A 24,882-nucleotide genomic window follows, 5' to 3' on the forward strand; every position below is an offset into this window, starting at 1 on the left:
CTCAAATCACATCAGACAACACGAAAATCACGAAATACACCCCAATTCAATCTTTATGAACTTTAGAATTCCAAACTTCTACTTCCGATGTTTAAACCTATCAAATCATGTCCGATTGACCTCAAATTTTGCACACAAGTCATATTTGACATTACGGACCTACTCCAACTTCCGGAATCGGATTCCGACCCCGATATCAAAAAGTCAACCTCCGGTCAAATTTCTCAAAATCTTTAGCCAAATTGCTCCAAAATGACCTACGGACCTCCGAATTCACTTCCGATCACGCTCCCAACTCCAGAATCACCATACGGAGCTACTCCCAGTCTCGGAATTCCAAACGGACATTGATAACACTGAAATGCTCTTCAAACCAAACTTATGAAATTTCTTCGAAAATACTAACTTCCACAATAGGCGCCAAAACGCTCTCGGGTTATCCAAAACCCGAACCGGGCATACGCCCAAGTCCGAAATCATCATACGAACCTGCTGGAACCTTCAGATCCTGATTCCGAGGTCGTTTACTCAAAAATCAATTCCTAGTTCATTCTTTCAACTTCAAGCTTCTCAAATGAGAATTCTCTTTCTAAATCAACTCTGAACATCCCGGAACTTAATTCCGACCACGTGTCCAAGTCATAATACCTGAAATGAAGTTGTTCATGGCCTCTGAATGCTGAACGGAGCGCTAGGACTCAAAACGACCGGTCGGGTCGTTACAACCATTGTAGCTAAGCCTGAGTTCCCTGCGGGATTCGACTTCGGACTTGTAAACCGGATTATATTTGCAACGACCGCTTAGTCCTTTTTATGAGGCATAGTTGGGCGTGATCATTCGCGAAGAGCAGTGCCCGTTAGGATTACGAGATCACGAGAGGCTACACGCGTTCGCGATGGTCTAGACCCCTGACCTCTGCATTCGCGAGACAAAACCCACGTTCACTTAGTGTAACCTAAAGTCCCCTACCCAGCCTAGCTAACGCTACCCGTTCGTGTGTTAAGGGTCACGTTCGCATAGAAAAACCCCCTAATGCTCCGCGTTCGCGACCATGGTCTCGTGTTCGCGTACTGTAAAATTCTCCCACAACCCGGATCCCTTTCGCGATCGCGAAGTAAAACACACCTGAAAACCAGCTGCAACTAAAACACCATATTTTCTAAGATCAATTCACCCCGTAGCCTATCCAAAACTCATCCGAGCCCTCGGGGCTCCAAACAAAACATGCACACAAGTCTTAAAAAATCATACAAACTTGCTTGCACGATCAAATCGCCAAAGTAACACCTAGAACTACGAATTAAATACCAAATCAGATGAAATTTTCAAGAAAATTTTAAAACTTCTATTTTCACAACCGAACGTCCGAATCACGTCAAACTAACTTCGTTTCTCACCAAATTTCACAAACAAGCCATAAATATAGTAATTGACCTGTACCAGGCTTCGGTATCAAAATACGGACCAGGTATCAACAAGAAAAAACATCAGTCAATTCTTAAAATCATTAAACTTTCAAACTTTTAATTTTTCATCAAAAATCCATATCTCTAGTTAGGGACGTCGTAATTCGATTTCGGGCACACGCCCAGGCCCCAAATTATGATACGGACCCACCGGGACCGTCAAAACACAGATCTAGGTCTATTTTTCAAAACGTTGACTAAGTCAACTCAAATTAATTTTTCAAGTAAAAATTCTTATTCTTTTCAGTTTTAAACATATAAGCCTTCCGAAAGAACATCCGGACCATGCATGCAAATCATGAAAGGCTATAATGAGATACTTAAGTCTTCGAAACATAGAATTAGGCTTTAAAATATGAGATAACCTATTGGGTCATCACATTCTCCACCTCTAAAATAATTGTTCATCCTCGAACGGGCATAGAAAATTACCTGGGTTGGTGAAAGGTGTGGATATCTACTGATATGCCGTAGAATTTTGGTACATTTGATACCAATTACTTAGATTTTAGCTCGTATTTTAATGCATTTTTAGTTAATTCCTATCATGTTTGGTTGTTTTGTAGTGCATGAGACCCAAAACCACGCAAAAGAAGTCAAAAAGTCACAAAAGGATAGAAATGCCGCAAGTATGTGACCGCATAAGTCAAATAGGAACCGCAGAAGTCAAATGGGGACCGCAAGCTGAAGCAGAATTGTTGGCCAAATGAAGAGAAGAATATGCGGCCCATTATGCGATTGCATAATGCTTTTACGAGCCACATAATGACCGCAAAATTTCGACTGAAGAAGCTGCTCAACACATCTGCGATGGCAAAATGCGGTCGCATAACAGATATGCGGACTGCATAATTCATCTGCGAAGGACTCCTGGGACTAGTGATCTACAAATCTGCGACGAAAATGAAGATTATGCGGACCGCATACATGGTCTGCGACTATTATGCGGTCGCAGAAGTCGTCTGTAGGGCAATTTTGTCCGATTCTGACCACGACTTTTGGTCCACTATAAACAGAATAACTAGGGTTTTTGTGGGTCAATAAGAAATGAATAAATATCAATCAACCATTATATATATATATATATATATATATATATATATATATATATATATATATATATATATATATTGGTTGATTGATATTTATTCATTTCTTATGCTTTATTTATGGTTGGTGGTTGCAAACATTAACATATTCTATCTTATCCTTTCTTGGAAAAGTGGGTAAGGGTTTGGTAGAAATGAATATCAAGAACTCAAGACTTTAAATCTTGTTTAATAGAATCACTTGGGAATAAGTGGGTTCTACTTGGCATAAATTGGTTGTTCTTAATTGCAACTCTTTTATATTTGGGAAAATTATAAAGAGAAAATACTACCCAACCATTGGGAAATATTGGGTAGTCATTTAGAAACCATTTGCATATCAAAGGACCTTCAATTAGAAATATATCATATTAACAATGGTAGCATTACATTTCATTGACGGGGACACAACCTTGGTTTCCTTTATCAAATTCTTCACATTGTCATAACAACATTAGTTATCTTATTATATCACAACTATATCATTCTGTTGTTAGGCTAAAGGAATAGAATTACATCCTAAGTCAAGTTTCACACTACTCAAGTAACCTTTTCACACCTATTCCCTGTGGGATTTGACCCCAACCTTAATGGGTTATTATATTTGACACCGACCGCCTTACACTATTTAATTAATGTGTAATTTGAGCGTATCAAATTTTGGCGATGTTTCTAGGGAATACAATTTTGAAATTACTAATTAGTGTGTGCTTTACTTTAAGTCTTCTTCTATTCCATTACACTTTGCTTTTTTTGCTTGGTGTTGATAGGAAAACATGGCCGAATATGAAGAAGAGGTAAATCCTTTTGCGGATATAGATGAGTACATTGAGGATACAAATGCTATTGTACCTCCAAGAGTTGACGTTGCCACTTTCAAGGTGGAACACAGTATAATCTTAATGCTCAAAGCAGAGAGGTTTTTCAGAAATTTCACCAATGATAATCCGACACAACATCTCAAAAACTTCTTGGGTGTTGTGCGATGCACAAGCAGAACAACATCTCAGATGATGCCCTACGATTGAGGGTATTCAAGTACTCACTGACTAATGAGGCGACAAAATGGATTCAAATTTACCACCAAATTCCATCCATTCTTGGTCTGAACTTGTCCGAGCATTCCTATCTAAATGGTTCCCGCGAAGCAAGAAATCTGAGCTCCGGGATAAAATTTTCTTTTTCAAGCAACTACTGGGAGAACATCTACATGAGGCATGGGATCGATTCAAGTTATATTTGGTGAGTTCGCCGAATCATGGTTTTCCGGATTCTATCTTGTTGGAGAAATTCTACATGGGTTTGGATGCTATGAACCAATCTATAGCCAAGAATGCAACTGATGGATCTTTTATGGATAAAACATTTGCAAGGATCACAAAAATCCTTGAAAAAATTACAAAACATAACCAAGCTTCGCACTCAGAGGACACCACGGGTGGAATTGCATATGGTACTCCTTCCTTGACAAACATGATTAAGGAGAATCAAGAAAGAGACCAAGTAATTTCTGGGCTTGCCACAAACGTCAATGTATTGACAAAGATGTTCACTGAAAGCCAAACAAAAAAGGTGAATGTGGTGGAAGATGTTAAACCAACATCAAATGAAGATTATGAGGAAGAAAATTATGTCAACAACTCTCAAGAAGGCTATCAAAGGCAACAGAACCAAGGTTCAGGACAACAAAACCAATGGAGGCCTAACCCACAAGGGCAAGGTAACCAACAGTGATGAAATGACCAAGGTAGTTCAAGGGAATTGGAGTAACAACAATAAAAACTTTTCAAATCGGAGTTCAAACCCTTATGTTCCACCCAAAGGGCAATATTCCGACTCTCTCCACTGGAAGAAAGGGTCTTCAAGTGATTCCATGTTAGAAAATATGCTTGAGCTAGTATTGCAAAATCAAGACAGGTCCGACACTTCAATGAGGAATATGACCGAGCTTGTTGGTTCTCATACTGCATCTATTCAAAAGTTTGAGAAGCAAATGAGAGATCTCTCAAGAGAGAAAAATCCAAATCAAAAGGGCACACTCCCAAGTGACAAGATTGCAAACCCAAAAGGTAGTCGGAGTGGTCCAACTTCTCATTGCATGGCAATTACAACTCGGAGTGGGGAAGTACTTCAAGGAGAGAATGAACAAGTGGTCGATGTGGAAGATTCCAAACAAGAAGTTGAGGTACAAGTTGAAATGTCAATTGTTGTTGAAGCTAAAAAGGTCCAGGAAGAGTTGAAACTTCAGAAGTGAACCGGGAAGAGGTTAGGGAAAAGGTGAAAGAGACTCCAAAAACTCTAGCACCAATTTCTAGACCTCCTCCCCCTTTCCGTAAAAGACTTTCTAGGAAGGTTGATGATAGTAAACTCAAGAAGTTCTATGACATTCTCATGCAATTATCGGTAAATATTCCATTTGTGTAATCATTTGAAGAGATGTCGGGGTTTCCTAAGTATTTGAAAGACTTGATCACCTACAAGAAAACCACCAAGAATGAAGTGGTGAATTTGACTCACCGGATTAGTTCCATCATTGCAATAACCACTGTTCAAAAGAAAGAAGAACCGAGAGCTTTTACCATTCCATGCACTATTGGGGTGAGAAATTTTTCAAGAGCTCTTTGTGATAATGGGGCTAGCATCAATTTAATACCTCTTGCTATTTACAAGCAAGCGGGGTTAGGTATGTCGAGGCCTACAAGTATGAGGTTGCAAATGGCCGATCGTTCAATAAAGAGACCGGTGGGAATTGTTGATGATGTGCTTGTGAAAGTGGGAAAGTTCCTCCTCCCCGCATTGCATGGAAATTACAACTCGGAGTGCGGAAGTACTTCAAGGAGAGAATGAACAAGTGGTTGACGTGGAAGATTTCGAACAAGAAGTTGAGGCACAAGTTGAAGTGTCAATTGTTGTGGAAGCTAAAAAGGTTCACGAAGAGTTGAACCTTCAAGAAGTGAACCGGGAAGAGGTTAAGGAAAAGGTGAAAGAGACTCCAAAAACTCTAGCACCAATTCCTAGACCTCCTCCCCCTTTCCCTAAAAGACTTTCTAGGAAGGTTGATGATAGTAAACTCGGGAAGTTCTATGACATTCTCAAGCAATTATCGGTAAATATTCCATTTGTGGAATAATTTCAAGAGATGCCGAGTTTTGCTAAGTATTTGAAAGACCCGATCACCTAGAAGAAAACCACCAAGAATGAAGTGGTGAATTTGACTCACCGGGTTAGTTCCATCATTGCAATAACCATTGTTCAAAAGAATGAAGAACCTAGAGCTTTTACCATTCCATGCACTATTGGGGCGAGCGATTTTGCAAGATCTCCTTGTGATAATGAGGCTAGCATCAATTTAATGCCTCTTGCTATTTACAAGCAAGCGGGGTTAGGTATGCCGAGGCCTACAAGTATGAGGTTTCAAATGGCCGATCGTTCAATAAAGAGACCGGTGGGAATTGTTGATGATGTGCTTGTGAAAGTGGGAAAGTTCCTCCTCCCCGCCGACTTTGTGATCCTTGATTGTGCTGTTGACAAGGAGATCCACATCATCTTTGGGAGACCATTTCTTGCTACCGGAAGAGCACTAATAGATTCAAAACGAAATGAGATTAAGTTCCGAGTTAATGACGAAGAGGTTACCTTCCAAGCAAGCAAGGGTATGAAGTTTCCACATGCTTATGAAAGCATCTCCTTCATTGATGTTGTTGATGAGGTAGAAGATGCATTTTAGATGAAGATGGAAGAACAATGCCCTGGTGAGGCGTTGGCAGCTATTTTAGTGAATTTTGATGGTGAATATATTGTGGAGTACATAGAATCGGTGAAAATGCATTAGAAGGACTTGGGTCCTACACTTATGGTCCAAAGAAACATTCTCTTGACTTAGAGAATAAAGTCACTCCTCCCGCCAAACGTTCAATTATTGAGCCGCCGCAACTTGAGCTCAAACCACTTCCACCGCACATGAGGTATAAATACTTGGCTCTAATGACACTCTACCGGTAATCGTTTCTTCTTTATTGAATGATGTGCAGGTAGAACAATTGTTGAATGTCTTGAGGGAGCATAGGCAAGCTATTGGCTGGACAATAGCGGACATCCGAGGGATTCCCGCCGGAATTTGTGAACACAAGATACAATTGGAGAAGGAGAGCAAATCAAGTGTGGAACATCAAAGAAGGTTAAATACTTCCATGAAAGAGGTAGTAAATAAATAAAAAATCAAGTGGTTAGCTCGGGGTAGTCTACCCATTGCCGATAGTTCTTGGGTGAGTCCGGTGCAATGTGTGCCGAAGAAAGGAGGCATGACCGTGATTGAAAATGACAAAAATGAGATCGTCCCAACGAGAGCAGTGACCGGATGGAGAGTTTGCATAGAGTAGCAGAAGCTAAATAATGCTACGTGCAATGACCATTTCCCTATGCCATTTATTGATCAAATGCTTGATCGGCTAGAGGGAAGGTCAATCTATTGCTTCTTGGTGGATATTCCGGATAAAACCAAATCAATATTTCCTTGGAATATCAAGAGAAGACGACATTCACATGACCATATGGGACTTTTGCTTTTAGCCGTATGCCATTTGGGCTATGTGTAAGGCCCCGTGAAAACTTTTACTCAAAACCCGAGAGCTCGTAATGCCAAGTTAGGAATACAAGTTTGAAATTTATAAGATTCTTCGCAGCGAGCATGCTCGCCGCGGTTTGGACCCTTTGGACTGATCTACGCATTAAAAAGTCAAGGAATAATGTTTTCTAAGAAAAGTGCGATTCTGCGATCGAGTATGCGGTCGCATAACAGCTATGCGGACCGCATAGTCGCCGCAGAGTGAAACAGTGTGTTGGTCAATTTGAGGTCAACTATGCGGCCAATTATGTGATTGCATAATCGATATATGGGCCGCATAGTCATCGCATAATCCCCTTGGGATTTTGTAAGGGGCAGTTCTGCGGTGCATTATGCGGACCGCATTTCTGCCGCATACCCAGATAGTGTGTTCGGTTTTGGGGAGTATTTTTGCGGTCCATTCTGCGGGCCGCATGTCAACTTCGCGATCGCAGATGCGATCGCAGATCCGAGTCGGGATCCAATTTTCTAATATTTAAAACCCGACCCCATCCCATTAAAAACACCCCATTAGACCATTTTTCTATTATTTCCAGCATATANTCAAGAACTCAAAGGAGGTTTGCAAGATTTCTTCCAAAAGGTAAATCCTACACCCTTAGACTTACATATAGGGATATATTATGGGAATATGAGTATGAATTAAGTATTGGAACTCTTAGTGTGGTGATTGGAAGCCATAAGTTCCCTATATAAATACATAATTATTGTAGAGATTGAAAGGTGATTATTTGATAGGATTTGTTGGTTGGGTGTGAATGGATGGTCATACATATGTTGTTGGAAGTTATAAATTGGTTAGTAAAGATGGTGGAATAAATTGTTGGTTAATGGTGATAGTTGGATGAACTAATACTATGGCTATGAGATGTAAAGATCTATACCTACAAGGTGTTTGATAATATGCCTAAATGGCTTAAGTTATGGAATTTGTTACTACTATTGGTCCCATTGAATGTTGTATTGTAGATTGAAGTTGCTTATGTGTATTGGATCATTGTAGTAACATTAAGGGGCAAATTTGAGGTATGTATGGCTAAAACCCCGTCTTTTAGAAATTGAGCTCCATTGGTGCTTGTGTAAATGCGGTAAGGCTAAAGTTTGGGTTCTTGCATTGATTGTTATTTTACATGAATTGGTGTTGTAACCTTATGTGCATGAAAGATATGTCTCAACATGATCAATGTGCTATCTTGATAACTTAAAAGGGGCAAAAGATATGAATTAAGTATTGAAATGCTTAGACCTTAAATTTAGATTGAAGTTGCATTGTTGTGCCATCTACGTGAAGTCTTATCTATGCTAACAATTTAAATTGCTCTTGTGTACACCTACTGTCCTAAATGGCAAAGCTAATATTGAAATTGGGAACGATGTAAAATGCAGCCTAGTGCCAAGAATGATGTGATAAGTTGTGGCTCCAAGTGCCTATGAAATGATATATGTGAAACGAAATGATTAATGAGAATGGAACAACGCCTTGGTAAGGCGGCCTAGCCGATCGGGCCGAGATCGAACTCCGCTCAAGATAGCGGTGGTATTGTGAATGAATTCCGGAAAAAGGGAAAATGAGATTGTGGTTGAAGTATATGTCTCAAATGAGACAACCTAGCCGATCGGGTCGAGATCGGACTCCGCTCAAGATAGCGGTGGTATTGTGAACAAATGATGAATAGTGTGAAATGCCCCAAACTAAAGGCTATGGAAACATGATGTAAAATTGTATGATTCTTTATTATTGGTAATGTTATGCTCGTTTAAAGCTTTTGAGTTATACTTGTGATTTCCTTATTTTTGTATGAAAGTTCTTTATAACTAGATGGTGTTTAGTTATACATACTAGTGCTATTCGATGGTACTAACGTCCCTTTTGCCGGGGGCGCTACGTCTTTAAATGGATGTAGGTGTTTCTATAGCAGACAGTGTTGGTTGCTGCTAGTGCCGCATCATCCTTTCAGCTGACTTGGTGAGCCCCATTTCGTTTCGGGGTCCTGTTTCATCTGTTCATCATCTACTTTATATTTGAGGTATAGCCGGAGCCTTGTTACCGGTATTTCCATATTACATTACTCTTCAATTAGGTATAGAGGCTCCGTAGACGGGTTGCGGGTAGTGTCGGGTATTGGAATTAAAGTAGAAATATTGATGTTTGGCAAAGATTTATAAAACTTGTAATATTTTGATAATTATGATTTAAGCTGCTAATGGAAATGAAAGGGAAGTTGTTAATGAAATACTTACTACGTATGATTAATAGAGTCCATCTCCTATTTATTCATGAATTAGTTTGGGTAGAATGAGACCTAACAGGCTTGCTCAGTCGGGTTTACTCGGTTGAGCGTCGTTCGTGCTCCTTGGTTTTTGGGGCGTGACAATATCAAGGTGATCAAAAGAGGTAAAGGTCGAGACCATAAAATGTTACATCGGCTAACATAAGGTACCTATGAAGATTAGGTCAGTAGCAACGATGTCCCTTTTGAACTCGAGAATAAGTAAGGAAGACACACTTGAGAGCACGGGGAGCTAACTTATCTTTTCCGGGAGCTACTATTAACGAACCATGTGCTCCCAAACACACGAGAGGGAAGAAAGTATAAGGATAACTGAGGAAACAATACGGATTATGGAATCTGTCTATGGATGGAAGATGAAGGCATCCGTTAATCAGATAACAATCAGTGAGAACTGCATCGCCCCAAAAAATGCAGCGGAACATGAGATTTAATTAGAAGTGTGCGAGTAGTCTCAATTAGATGTCTATTCTTTCTCTCTGCTACCCCGTTCTGCTGAGGGGTATACGGATAAGAAGTCTGATTAATAATTCTTTAAGAAGTCATAGACTGCTGAAATCGAGAAGATTTGTATTCTAAGGCATTATCACTGCGTAAGATGCACATAGAGACGCCAAACCGATTTTTACTTCAGCACAAAAACTTTGTAATATAGAAAATAACTCAGAACAATCTTTCATCAGGAAAATCCAAGTACATCTTAGTGATCATCAATGGAACTAACAAAATAACGAAATCCTAAGGTTGAAATGACTCTACTAGGACCCCATATATCAGAATGAACTAAAGAAAAAACAGACTTTGCACAACTCTCAACATTACACAAAAAGGTGGCTCGGGTATGTTTCCCAAGTTGACACGACTCATAATCTAATATAGAAAAACTCGATAAACTAGGCACCATCTTTTGAAGCTTGGATAACCTTGGATGTCCTAAACGTCCCGCGGATTAGGTCTGGAGGATCTATAACTAGATATGTGGAAGGATTGAGTGAGTCAAGGTAGTAAAGGCCTTGTGATTCACGCCATGTGCCAATCGTCTGTTTTGTACTGCCATCCTACATAACAAAAGAGTCATCAATAAAATATATACCACAATGGAGGACACGAGTCAACCGACTAACAGATGCAAGAATAAAAGGACAACCAGGGACATGAAGGCCAAAATCTAAATTGACGGAGGATAAGGGATTAGCTTTTCCAACTCCTTTTGCTTTTGTTTGGATTCCATTGAGTAAAATAACATTGGGAAGAGACTGTGAATAAAAAATATTTGACAAAAGTGACCTATTACGAGAAATATAATTAGAGGCTCCTGAGTCCATGACCCACGGTCCAAGTGTAGTAGACTGGGAAACACAAGCAAAGGAATTACCAGCAACAAAAGTATCAATCTGAGCAATAATGGCTACTTGTGGAGATGTTTGCTTACTTGCTCGATACTAAATAAACTCATTATATTCCCGTTCAGATAAAGAAAACCTCTGTTTACCTGCAGTTTCTATTTGGGAAACATGAGCATTTTTAGATGCTCAACCATGCAAAAAGGAACACACCTCATGAGTTTATCCAAGCCTATTACAATAAGAACACTTGGGTCAAGACCTTCCAAAACGACCTCCTCCTCGTCTATTCTCCATAGTCTGAGATGCCCGATTTTTCACCGTCTGGGAGGCGAGAACATAAGAGTCAGATGTCTGTGATGAGATCACTATGTGACTGGGCACTGCAACAAGGCGAAGTCCCTGTGCACTAAGCTCCTGCTATGTGCGGGGTCCGGGGAAGGGCCGGACCACAAGGGTCTATTATACGCAGTCTTACCTTGTATTTCTACAAGAGGTTATTTTCACAGCTTGAACCGTTGGGACAATCGGACTAACCAAGATCTGGTCACGTACTGAATCAAGGTCATTAGGAAGTCCACTGAGCGTAATAACTAGAAACATCTTTTGTTTTTTATTTTCAACACTAGCAGAAACTGGCATCAGCTTCTCAAATTCCTCCATGACTGCTTGTACTTGTCCCAGTAAGTAGACATATCCAATTCATGTTTCTTTAAATTTGTCATCCGTGATATCACATCATAGAAACAAGATATGTCATCAGTGTGTAAACTACGAGCATTTTCCCAAACTAAATGACATGCCTGGAATGGACGAAACAAAGGCAACAATTTGGAATCAATAGATCGCCACAAGATAGTACATAACTGGGCATTGATCTTTTCCCACTGTGCCTTGGCCTTTTCATCTCCCTCACTAGCCTTTTTGGTGAAGTGATCTTGAATACCTTGAACTTTACACCACAACTCGATAGACGAAGCCCAAGATAAATACTTTGAACTCCCAAGTAGGGGTTCAGAAGTAATCAAAAAGGTTGAATTTCTAACTCCACTATTTTAAAGCCAAAAGAATCTAAATTGAGAGACAATATTGAATTGAAGTGATATCTAATCAACCAAATCAATAACCAGCTTCAATTAGTCAGAAAAATAACCAAAAAATTCCAGAACCCTTTTCCTACCTGAAAAAAAAAGGACTGTAGTTGCTGGAAAAGTTCCAAAGTGATCGGAATAAAAAGAAAATAGTATGGGTAGACTTGATTGATGGACGATTACACTGTTCCAAAGAAATATTTATTTAAAAAAGTGGCCGGAAAAGGTTCCACACGCCGGTGCGTGTAGTAGATCTTGCCGGAAAATCTGACCTCCGAACGGCGTGAGATGTCGGCTGCGGGAGATTTTTGTTGGGGTTTGGTCGCCGGGGGTTGGGGGAACTTGTGGGTGTGTTGGTTTTTGCACAACACTATTAAAAATTGATTTGCTGTAAAATCTACCCTAGGAAGTTGATGGAAATCGACGCACGACGATTGTCTGACTTTCCCGGATATGTCTCACTCATGCTCTGATACCATGTGGGAAATAATACACGAGAAATTATACTATTGACCTATTAACAATGATACAATTAGCCCTATAAATAATACATATCCTACTACATATGAGAATATGACTATTTACACATAACTATCTTACAAGGACTAAACACATTGAAATTGACTGTCACTTTGTCAGAGAAAAGATACTCACAGGAGATATTGTTACAAAGTTTGTGAAGTAGAATGATCAGCTTGCAGGTATTTTCACCAAGTCCCTTGCTGGTCCTCATATTAGTTCTATTTGTAACAAGCTCGGTATATATAATTTATATGCACCAGTTTAAGGGAGTGCTAGATAGTTAGCAGAAAACTAGTTATATAGTACTATGTAAACATTAGATATAAATAGGGCTATTGTAGGAACACTTAAGACATCAATAATATAATTTTTTCATTATTTCTCACAAGTACCTTCCATCAAAGGCTTCTCCACTTGCATGGATAATTTTTTAGTTGTGGGTGGAGTTATGTCGTTTTACTATAAAACGGGTCATGCACTGAGAGTTACTACTGTCAAAGCAGCTAACTCGTCTAGGCTCATCATAATGCAGGCTTTAAAACTTTTAGGATAGTGACATTTACCTTAAGGGGAATCGTGTGGTTCTTGTGAAGGATGTACGGATATTCTGTGGGATGATTCAGCCATAAATTCCTTGTTTCCTATAAAACCGCATAAATCAAGTTGTTAGGACCTTCGAACGGTATACTAACTGGGGAAAGAATAAAAGAAATCTACATCAACAGGGAGTATTTAACAAATACTATTGGGGATAGCACTGCACATATGGTGTCAGAAGGCCTAGGAGCAGTTTGATAAGATGTAGTTCCATCGGTCCTTGCTATGCCCCCTCTTCATTTCAAGTTACTGTTATTTCTTGCCTTGCTGGTTTACTTCAGTTTAATGATTTTTTGACTATAAATAATTCTTAATTGTCTCAGGTCCGCGGTCATGCATATGGGATGAGAAGTCTTCCTCACAGTGCATCTATAACAACAGTAGACTGGCATCCGACGTCGCCCATCTTCTTGACTGGATCTGCAGATTACTCGGTTCGGGTTACATCTATGGCATGACAGCTTCTGGTTTCTCTGGTTCGTTGTTGTTTCGGATAGTCCGATGAATTGAAAATGTAAAATTTATTTTGATATCCAGTGTGTCTAGGTGGACTTTGAAAGCTATCTGTCCAATTTTAAGTTTTAATTACAACCATTAGTCAAAGGCATCATTGCAAGCAACAATAGAATACAAAGGTGCTATCTTGGTATAAATGAGGCTTACAGAAATATTAACAGGAATAAAGGACACAGAAGAAGAGAGGTCTTGCTTCATGAACTCTTTGGGACCTTACGATGCCGCAAAAATCCTTCAGGCGTCATAGTTTAATTTTGTGGAGATTCTGCAATAGTGGATCAAATGATTTTGCTTTATCCAATCAGTATGTGTTAGCTTTGAACTATCGGTTGCATCGACGAGGGAATAGCTTTATGTAACTAAATATATTGAGAATAATTTTAGATTAATTTGCTTATTCTATGTGTTTATTAAGTTAGTTTCATCATAGTCAGTGTTTTGATTGTCATGAAAACAAATAAACTTTTGGAGCGTTGTCTATTGCCTCAAGATAAGTGATTAATTAACTTATTTAGATAGCTAAAAGGGGAAATTACGCTCCTTGTCACTTGGCCTAACAGTCCATCAAAAAATGGTTCACGTTTGAAGCTCTTACCTGATATGGCCCAGGTTGTACATAATCTGAAAGTTATTTTTCACCAGTTAGCTCACCCTATTTTTTTTCTTTTCTTCGTTCTTCTTCTTCTTCTTGTTTCACGACTTTGCACCCCAAAATTTCTCTACCATTACATATATTCTTCAATTCTCCTTCCAGATTCAAAGTTTACAATCACTATTAAGATGAGAAGAAAAAATATCACTTAACAGAATTATTATTTTTGGAGTCACCGTTAAAGGTCATTTGAAGCTTCAATTTCAGAAATTGGATTTCTCAATTTTGTTAGTTGTTTGGATTGATTGTTGGCCCAATTGATTGGGATCATCAAAGGGAGTTCAAAACTCAAATTTGAAGTGATTTGGAGCATATTTGAGCTAGATTTGAGTTGAATTTCAGAAGATGCCCAAAGAAGAAGAAGAACCCGTGAAGCTCCATTAATAGGATTCATTTGTATAATAGTGTATAATGGTGTATAAACACCTCTTTTACATTATTTTATACAAGGTTGATTGTGACGACCCGACCCGTCGTCTCATGTGTTACTGCTCCGTTTCCCTCATTTTATGTTTCTTCATGTTTCGTTATCGGTATGTGGTGTGTGAGAGTTGATTTAGATTGGCTTTGATAAGAAATGAGACACTTAGTCTCTTTAAGGAAGGCTTAAGTTGGAAAAGTCAACCGGATGTTGACTTATGAGTTATAGGGCTCGGATGTGATTTCCGGTGATTCGGTTAGCTTCGGGGGATGATTTGTGACTTAGGAGTGCGATCGGAATTTATTTTAGAGGTCCGGTGTAGAATTAGGCTTGAATTGGCGAAGTTAGTATTTTGGCGAATTTCGGTTGATAGGTGAGATTTTGATTCGAGGGTCGGAATGGAATTCCGAGAGTTGCTGTAGCTTCGATATGTGATTTGTGATGTGTGTGCAAAATTTCAAGTCATTCGGACGCCGTTTGGTCGGGTTTTTGATCGAATGCCTGTTTCGAAAGTTTTTAAAGAACTTAGACTTGAATCCGATAAGAATTGATGATTTTAGTGTTCTTAGATGTGTTTTGATGATTGGAACAAGTTTGGATAATGTTTTAAGACATGTACGTGCTTTTGGTTGGGGTCCCAGGGGCCTCGGGTGAGTTTCAGGGTGGTTTCGGACCATTTCTAGGCCATTTTTAACTGCTGGTTTTTGGCTACAGCAGTGTTCTATGCGATCGCGGGGAATTGGTCGCGATCGCGGTGAGTAAAACGTGAGAAATGTGCCAATGAATCGCGATCGCGGAAAGCCGTTCGCGATCGCAGAGAAGAAGTATCCTGTTGCATTGATCCCACTTCGGAAGCTTATATGTCACAATCTATAAGGAATTTGGAGATGATCCAAAAATGCAAATTGTAGCCCTTTGTGTCTAGTTTTCAGAAATATAAATTAATTGGAATTTGAAGTTGTGTACAAAAAGTTATGGTGGTTACACTATAGGCTGCCCGAAAAGGTCTCTAATACACAGGGTTAACTTTGAGAGCTTATATCTCGCAATGTATAAGGAGTCAGGAAATGAGCAACATATGAAATTATAGCTCTATGTGTCTAGTTTTCAGAACATCAAACCATTTATAATTTGGAGTTGTGTGCAAAGAGTTATGACCGTTATACTGGAGGCTGTCCGGAAGAGCTGGGAACTGTTCATTGCGATCGCGAAGCATTGACCGCGATCGCGAAGAGTAAATTTTGGGCTGGAAAAAAATTGTTCTCCGCGATCGCGAAGCATATTCCGCGATCGCGAAGAGTAAATACCTGGGCAGAATGTTTTAAAACACGTCAGTCGCGATTTTGAGGTTATTTTACACCCATAGTTGCTCGTTTTTGGAGATTTTTGGAGGAGATGAAAGAGGGATTCAAGAGGAATCGACTTGAGGTAAGAATCTTTGTCTTAAAACTCGATTATATTGTGAAATCCACCTAGAAATTCATGGAATTAAGCCTAAAATTGATGAGTTAGGGCTTGGAATTTTGAGAATTTGAATTGGGATTTGAGGGAGCATTTGGACTCCGATTTTGGTAAATTTGATATGTACGGACTCGTGGCGAGACGAGGAATTCGGTGATGTGAGTTTTGTAATTTTTCGAGAAGTGGGCCCGGGGCTCGGGTTTTACTAGTTTCGAGATTTTTGCTATATTTTGATTGTTTTCGATTGGGTATTGTTCCCTTGGCATAGTGTGATGTATTCGCTCTGATTTTGGTTAGATTCGACGCACGTGGAGGCCGATTAGAGGGGCAAAGGCGTCGCGGGCTAGAGATTTCGCCGGTTCGAGGTGAGTAATACTTGTAAATGATATCCTGAGGGTTTGAAACCCCGGATTTGCACATCATAGTGCTGTATTGTGGTGACTTGCACGCCAGGTATGAGCGTGGGGTAGAGCACCGTTGGGGATTGTGACTTGGTCCGTCCCGGTTGTTGATTTTACTGCGTAACTGACTGAAACCTACTTGATGCTATCGTGATTTGGGCTGATTGCCATGTTTTGGGCTTCGTGCCGATTATTTGAATCCTTTAGGGATTATTATCACTGTTTTCATGACACTTAGCATGTTAAATGACTTCAGTCCTGAGTTAATCACAGTTTTGAAATGTGCAGTCATATTGCTAAAGTTTAAAGACTTAAATTGCATTTTCTGATGTTTTGAGTTAAAAGCTATTACTTGACATTGCCCGAGTGGCTCATTTGCATTGATCTGGACTGAATATGGATCGGGCTGCACGCCGCAGCGATACTATGATGATATTGCGCTTGGGTTGTAGGAGCCCCTCCGGAGTCTGTACACACCCCCAGTGAGCGCGGGTACCCAAATGGATCGGGCTGCGCGCCGCAGCGGTCATATGCATTGCATTGCATTCATGCATTGGTTCCTGTTTGTACTACGTGTCATGACATTTAGCACACTCATATCATTGGCATCCATGCTACTTCTTGTACTGATTACCAGACGCCCTGGTATTAACTGTTTGTGGAGTGTTGTGCCCGAGGGGCTGACTTATGTGCGGACTTGCACCATCTGACTACGCATTCATTTGCTCGATTGTTGGAAAAAGATGTTTTCGAAAGAGGTTTTAAACTGAGTCAGATATTTTCTGAAGGATTTTCACGGTTTCATTGTTTTTCTGAGAGAGTTGTACTGTCCTATATAGCGTGATGGAGTGCTCTTACGTGATTTCTTGCCTCTCAGTTATTATTTACTCTTATTACCACCGAGTTGGAAGTACTCACTTTACTCCCTGCACCTCGTGTGCAGTTGCAGGTATTGTTCACCCGGTAGCGGGTTATTAGCTGATTGAAGGTAGGGCTATTGTAGCTGAGCAAGGTGACCGCCAGCGTTCGCGGCACCGGATGTTGTCTTTTGATTTTCCAGAATTTTTCTTTATATATTATTATTGGCCCTGTAGTTGTGTTCAGGTTTCTTTAGATGCTCGTGACTTGTGACACCCCGGTCGGGCTGTGTTGGGTTGTGGATATCGTTAATTAGTGTCATTTAGGCGTATTTTGCTATTCATTTATGTTTAATTATTTGAAAAAGGTTAATTGGGTTAGTTGGCTGGCCTTGTCTTCACGAGAGGCGCCATCACGACCAGGGTTGGAAATTGGGTCGTGACAAGTTGGTATCAGAGCCTAGGTTACTAGGTCTCACGAGTCATGAGCAGGTTTAGTAGAGTCTCGCGGATCGGTACGGAGACGTCTGTATTTATCCTCGAGAGGCTGCGGAACCTTTAGGAAAACTTCCCATTCTTGGAATTCTTATCGTGCGTACTTGATTCAGCTTGAGATATAGCTTTTGAAATTTCTTCCACACGTCTGTATGCGCACGTGAGCGCTCAGTGTTATATGTGATGGCTTGTGATTCCCCGATCGAGGGGCGAGAGGTAATCTGTGTGAGTATGGTGGGCTAGTCTGGAGGACTTGAGGCCGGATCTTTGCCTATGGCTTGAGCACTGAGGTGCTGATTTTGTGAGCAAGTGTTTTCAACTTATATGTTCGGTATTATCCCTATTAGCCGGAATGGCGGTTGGATATCCATGTGATGAGTATGTTAGTACTGTGAGATGTGTCTATATGACTTGGTAATGATGAAGAAGTCTGCAGGATAATAGATGGACTGTCAAGTGATTCGATTCCTATTGTGGCTTGATGTGTAGCCCGAATTATGGGCGCGTGAAGGATATTTTTGTGTCTCCTAGTTGGAAAGTAAAGTGCAATACATGTGGCGGTATGAGTTCAGACTCAGGAAGACTAAATTGACTGTGTAACGTATATGATGGTGAAAGGTGTGCTGAAATACTAAATTGAGGCGAAGCAAGTGGGTTATCTCCTGCGGAGTGTTCTTAAGTGGAAAGATCTGTACATGTATGTTAGAAGATCTCATGTGTAATTGAAGGGTATGTATTGAAATCTGAGAATTCGGGTCGCTTAAGAGAGTGGACTCAACTAATGTAGAGGTGAATGCGAGAGGTGTAGAGGATTACGGTACTAGATGATCTGTGTTTTCACAAACTCGTAAATGAGTTGAGTTTAATCTCACTATGATATTGTGGCATCATTAGAGTAAAAGTATTATGGGTTATTAAGTGTGCCCTGATATATGGCTTTGAGCCAAGTTGGGGAGGTTGCTGTTGATTAGCTGATTGCACGGTTATGTGCTATGTTGGTTACGTCTCGAGGTATGCTGGCGAATCGGTTCTAGTTGCAGAAATTGAGCCGAGGATGGGCGAGTGAAGCAAAATTTCGACAAAGGTTATATTATGTTCCATAGGGTATGAGAATTTCGGCATGTCTAAAGTTGTTGTTGGTAAAGAATGCTCGGTGCATAGAGCGGGGAGTTGCTTGGTTGTATTGGGATGATGGTCTCATTTTACGGTATCGGAGTGTCAATAAAGCACGAGTGGTTCTGTTCGTTAAATCAGGTAATTTGCAGATGAATAAGAGAGAATGACTCTCGAGAATGGTTTTAATGTGTTCAAGAATCTACATGTAGCACTCAGGTGTTTTAAGGTGGTGTATGTGACTAAAGACAGTGTTTTCAATAGAAAATGTCAAGACCTGTGGTATTTTATGTTGATCATGGGATCCTATGTGTCGATACCTGGAAAGTAAAGGAAGCGAATTTAGATTCGCAGAAAGTTCTTCAAAGTAAAGTATTCGGGAATGTGGTAATCATGAGAAACAATTGAGAGAGTATTCAGTGGCCTATGGGTCTTAGACAGTGTGGTCTTATGTTCGAGTCTCGTGTGGTAAGCTTGGATTGAGGCATTGTGATGCTACAGCGAGGGAGAAATATCAAGTGGATGATGAATCAAAAGGGAAATTAGATAGATGGAATAGCTTGATAGTAGACCGAATCGGTATGGTAAGGATGTGATTAATTCTTCGTATGTGTTCGAGGTAATGGACTTTTACAGGTATTGCACAGCAAGGCTCTTGAGTTCTGACAGCTTGCTTAGCTTGGCTTGGGAAGAAGGATTCAGTCCTGGCAGTTTAGCTTGTGCAAATGGAATAGGGAGGAAGTCCTGGTTGAGTTCTACCGTGGTTTGGTGACGTAGATATTGTCTATGGGCATGCGAAACATGGAACGTGTAATAATTTCTCTTCTTGATGGAATTGATGGAGAGTTCTTGACTAGTGGAGTACGTAGATGTTTGTGGTTAGGAAGGGAGATGGAGTTCTCGTGTTATACTAGTGTGGTATGGTATATGTGATATGTATTCGTACAGCGCAATTTGGATCAGGTATAGTGATTTGTGTGCTACATGGAGTTGGAGACTAGGAGTTCTCGTGTTCCGGCTATGCAGTTGTTGTAAATCGTGTGTATTGGTACCATTAGCGGTTATTGGGAATTAGAGGTTCGAGTGGATCTTTCCTTACTTGGTATGCCAGATTTTGGATATGATATTGGATTGTAGACTGGCTGTCTTAGTGTTGGGTTATTCTAGACTATTGTGCTACGGGCTATGTCGGAAAAATGCCACAGGTTGCGTGGCGAGGCACATCGGATTGTGATCTAGCAAAGTAGTTTGTATCCCAAAGACCAGCGGACGGCTGGGAAGGATTGCGTTTCGTAATTGGGTCTTCGTGACGGATGTCAGTTCATAGGTTCTACCATTGATTCAGTTCCGGTATTGAAGGACTTTTCGAATACGTTTCTTGTGGCCGGTTATGTCGCCGGGTGAGATTGTGGATTTCGGTATTTATTTGGTGCCGGGCACCGTATCGTATGGCTCTGGCAGGAGTTACAGTAGTGGAAGGAGCAGCTTCGGGCTTCTTGGTATTGAGTTCGTTGGCAGGCCAATGTGGCTACGTATTTAGCTTGAGTTAGCTTGGTTAGTCTTGAGTTGTATTGTTGAGGGACAGGTGGATTCGATCGTTATTGAACTTGTTAGTGATCTGGGGAGATCTGTGAGTTGTTTCTTTTTCTGTGCTGTGAGGCGTTATAATTTTCGGACTGTGGGCACATATAGTGCGGTGCTATCGGGATTCATAGTGGAAGTTGAGGGGGGGGGACCTCAGTTGTGTTTGAGTTTTGTAGCTTACAACGCTATATGTAGATACCATTACACACTCAGTATGCTTACGACCGATACTCGGTATTTTGTTATAATGAGCAAATTTGGTTCGATGTGCATCTCCCTATGTGAGATATTTGTATGGATCGGGTGGCACGCCGCCACGGGTATGTTATCTAGATCGGGTTGCACGCCGCAACAGTGTGATGTTGAGAATAGTTTTCCATATGTTACCTTATATACCTTGCTTCCTGGTTTCTGAGGAAAGTCCGTATTGGGTGTTTCTCGGCGAATAGCGTGTCGGTTGTGTCCTTTCAGGATTGAATGGTGTATATTACTTGCTTCACCGTGGGTGTGATGGATTGCTTGGTTTCAGACATCAATCTGTGCGTGGCTGCCTATTTTGAGCATGGTGACTTGAGGTGCTTCATGTGTAATAGTGTTTGGATAGGATCGCGCGTTGTGACGAGGCCACGTGAAGTTATGACCTTTCGAGGAGGATTCAGGTACTCTATTTCTATGATGTGAGACGGGGTCTCAGCTTAGTGTTGTAATGGTACTGTTGAGCTTGGGGTACAGCTCTTTCGTTTGAGTCATTTGTCATGATTTGAGTATGTCCAGACTGTTCCTTAATGGTGCGTGCATTATGCAAGTTGTGGCTTAGGCCTGTATTGAGGTGTCGTATCACCAGGGTGGCGTGTTGAATTCGAGGTGATTGTTGGGGTCACTAATGAATACGAACGGATTTGATTTTAGCTTGTTGGAAGGATAATACCGAGGTTCGGCTCGGAATCTGCGGTGATATTAGTCAAAAGGGAAGTGGCTTCATGAATGGTTGATCTGAGAAATGGTTACGGTTTATTGCGTGTTTCATTTATCGTTGGCAGTATATGAAAGTGTTGGAATAAGACCTTAGTCGATAAGAGGTTTTCTACCGGTATTCGGGTGTTGTGGGCAACTGCTGTGAATAAAAGTTATCGTTTCGAGTGTTGGGGTTATGTAGTATATCATATGATTGCACCTGAGGTTGCAGGTATGGGTTATTACAGCTGGTTCGGACTTATCCTGAGCACAGATGTGAGGTTCTGATCTTGTGTATGATTTCGGAAAGTGCAATGTGGTTCTACGGTTTATGGTCTAGATGAGTTGTGAGATTTCAGCTATGTTGTGTTATCGGACCTATGTGAGATAGGGTGACGTGAGATCATCCCGGGTATATGCTTGGTAAAGTTATTCAGCTATTGGGTTGCTTCTAGAACAATTCTGGATACGCTCGAGGACGAGCGTTTGTTTAAGTTGGGGAGGATGTAACGACCCGACCCGTCGTCCCATGGATTACCGTCCCGTTTTTCCCATTTTATGCTTCTTCATGTTTCATNAATTTGAAAGAGATGTCGGGGTTTCCTAAGTATTTGAAAGACTTGATCACCTACAAGAAAACCACCAAGAATGAAGTGGTGAATTTGACTCACCGGATTAGTTCCATCATTGCAATAACCACTGTTCAAAAGAAAGAAGAACCGAGAGCTTTTACCATTCCATGCACTATTGGGGTGAGAAATTTTTCAAGAGCTCTTTGTGATAATGGGGCTAGCATCAATTTAATACCTCTTGCTATTTACAAGCAAGCGGGGTTAGGTATGTCGAGGCCTACAAGTATGAGGTTGCAAATGGCCGATCGTTCAATAAAGAGACCGGTGGGAATTGTTGATGATGTGCTTGTGAAAGTGGGAAAGTTCCTCCTCCCCGCATTGCATGGAAATTACAACTCGGAGTGCGGAAGTACTTCAAGGAGAGAATGAACAAGTGGTTGACGTGGAAGATTTCGAACAAGAAGTTGAGGCACAAGTTGAAGTGTCAATTGTTGTGGAAGCTAAAAAGGTTCACGAAGAGTTGAACCTTCAAGAAGTGAACCGGGAAGAGGTTAAGGAAAAGGTGAAAGAGACTCCAAAAACTCTAGCACCAATTCCTAGACCTCCTCCCCCTTTCCCTAAAAGACTTTCTAGGAAGGTTGATGATAGTAAACTCGGGAAGTTCTATGACATTCTCAAGCAATTATCGGTAAATATTCCATTTGTGGAATAATTTCAAGAGATGCCGAGTTTTGCTAAGTATTTGAAAGACCCGATCACCTAGAAGAAAACCACCAAGAATGAAGTGGTGAATTTGACTCACCGGGTTAGTTCCATCATTGCAATAACCATTGTTCAAAAGAATGAAGAACCTAGAGCTTTTACCATTCCATGCACTATTGGGGCGAGCGATTTTGCAAGATCTCCTTGTGATAATGAGGCTAGCATCAATTTAATGCCTCTTGCTATTTACAAGCAAGCGGGGTTAGGTATGCCGAGGCCTACAAGTATGAGGTTTCAAATGGCCGATCGTTCAATAAAGAGACCGGTGGGAATTGTTGATGATGTGCTTGTGAAAGTGGGAAAGTTCCTCCTCCCCGCCGACTTTGTGATCCTTGATTGTGCTGTTGACAAGGAGATCCACATCATCTTTGGGAGACCATTTCTTGCTACCGGAAGAGCACTAATAGATTCAAAACGAAATGAGATTAAGTTCCGAGTTAATGACGAAGAGGTTACCTTCCAAGCAAGCAAGGGTATGAAGTTTCCACATGCTTATGAAAGCATCTCCTTCATTGATGTTGTTGATGAGGTAGAAGATGCATTTTAGATGAAGATGGAAGAACAATGCCCTGGTGAGGCGTTGGCAGCTATTTTAGTGAATTTTGATGGTGAATATATTGTGGAGTACATAGAATCGGTGAAAATGCATTAGAAGGACTTGGGTCCTACACTTATGGTCCAAAGAAACATTCTCTTGACTTAGAGAATAAAGTCACTCCTCCCGCCAAACGTTCAATTATTGAGCCGCCGCAACTTGAGCTCAAACCACTTCCACCGCACATGAGGTATAAATACTTGGCTCTAATGACACTCTACCGGTAATCGTTTCTTCTTTATTGAATGATGTGCAGGTAGAACAATTGTTGAATGTCTTGAGGGAGCATAGGCAAGCTATTGGCTGGACAATAGCGGACATCCGAGGGATTCCCGCCGGAATTTGTGAACACAAGATACAATTGGAGAAGGAGAGCAAATCAAGTGTGGAACATCAAAGAAGGTTAAATACTTCCATGAAAGAGGTAGTAAATAAATAAAAAATCAAGTGGTTAGCTCGGGGTAGTCTACCCATTGCCGATAGTTCTTGGGTGAGTCCGGTGCAATGTGTGCCGAAGAAAGGAGGCATGACCGTGATTGAAAATGACAAAAATGAGATCGTCCCAACGAGAGCAGTGACCGGATGGAGAGTTTGCATAGAGTAGCAGAAGCTAAATAATGCTACGTGCAATGACCATTTCCCTATGCCATTTATTGATCAAATGCTTGATCGGCTAGAGGGAAGGTCAATCTATTGCTTCTTGGTGGATATTCCGGATAAAACCAAATCAATATTTCCTTGGAATATCAAGAGAAGACGACATTCACATGACCATATGGGACTTTTGCTTTTAGCCGTATGCCATTTGGGCTATGTGTAAGGCCCCGTGAAAACTTTTACTCAAAACCCGAGAGCTCGTAATGCCAAGTTAGGAATACAAGTTTGAAATTTATAAGATTCTTCGCAGCGAGCATGCTCGCCGCGGTTTGGACCCTTTGGACTGATCTACGCATTAAAAAGTCAAGGAATAATGTTTTCTAAGAAAAGTGCGATTCTGCGATCGAGTATGCGGTCGCATAACAGCTATGCGGACCGCATAGTCGCCGCAGAGTGAAACAGTGTGTTGGTCAATTTGAGGTCAACTATGCGGCCAATTATGTGATTGCATAATCGATATATGGGCCGCATAGTCATCGCATAATCCCCTTGGGATTTTGTAAGGGGCAGTTCTGCGGTGCATTATGCGGACCGCATTTCTGCCGCATACCCAGATAGTGTGTTCGGTTTTGGGGAGTATTTTTGCGGTCCATTCTGCGGGCCGCATGTCAACTTCGCGATCGCAGATGCGATCGCAGATCCGAGTCGGGATCCAATTTTCTAATATTTAAAACCCGACCCCATCCCATTAAAAACACCCCATTAGACCATTTTTCTATTATTTCCAGCATATAGAGTGAGAGAGGGAGTTCTAGAGTGAGAGAGAGTAATCTTCATCAAGTCCCCTCTCAATCTTTGCCCCAAATCCTTGAAGATTGT

General features: G+C 40.9%; 2 protein-coding genes and 1 long non-coding RNA gene across 3 annotated transcripts; all 3 read left to right on the forward strand.

Annotated features, from left to right (window-relative positions):
- The first annotated feature begins 5,355 nt into the window (after positions 1-5,355).
- On the forward strand, positions 5,356-6,282 carry LOC109237906. The gene is made up of 2 exons (XM_019404303.1): positions 5,356-5,661; positions 5,815-6,282. The coding sequence occupies exons 1-2, from the start codon at positions 5,356-5,358 to the stop codon at positions 6,280-6,282; spliced, it is 774 nt and encodes a 257-aa protein (XP_019259848.1).
- Positions 6,283-13,030: 6,748 nt separating this feature from the next.
- On the forward strand, positions 13,031-13,936 carry LOC109237915. The gene is made up of 2 exons (XR_002069674.1): positions 13,031-13,227; positions 13,347-13,936. It is a non-coding gene; the product is annotated as an uncharacterized LOC109237915 (long non-coding RNA).
- An 8,495-nt stretch (positions 13,937-22,431) lies between these two features.
- LOC109237907 lies at positions 22,432-23,358 on the forward strand. Its single transcript, XM_019404304.1, has 2 exons — positions 22,432-22,737; positions 22,891-23,358. The coding sequence occupies exons 1-2, from the start codon at positions 22,432-22,434 to the stop codon at positions 23,356-23,358; spliced, it is 774 nt and encodes a 257-aa protein (XP_019259849.1).
- The last annotated feature ends 1,524 nt before the right edge of the window (positions 23,359-24,882 follow it).

This window comes from Nicotiana attenuata, unplaced genomic scaffold, assembly GCF_001879085.1.
Source record: "Nicotiana attenuata strain UT unplaced genomic scaffold, NIATTr2, whole genome shotgun sequence".
In the NCBI taxonomy this organism is placed as follows: Eukaryota; Viridiplantae; Streptophyta; class Magnoliopsida; order Solanales; family Solanaceae; genus Nicotiana; species Nicotiana attenuata.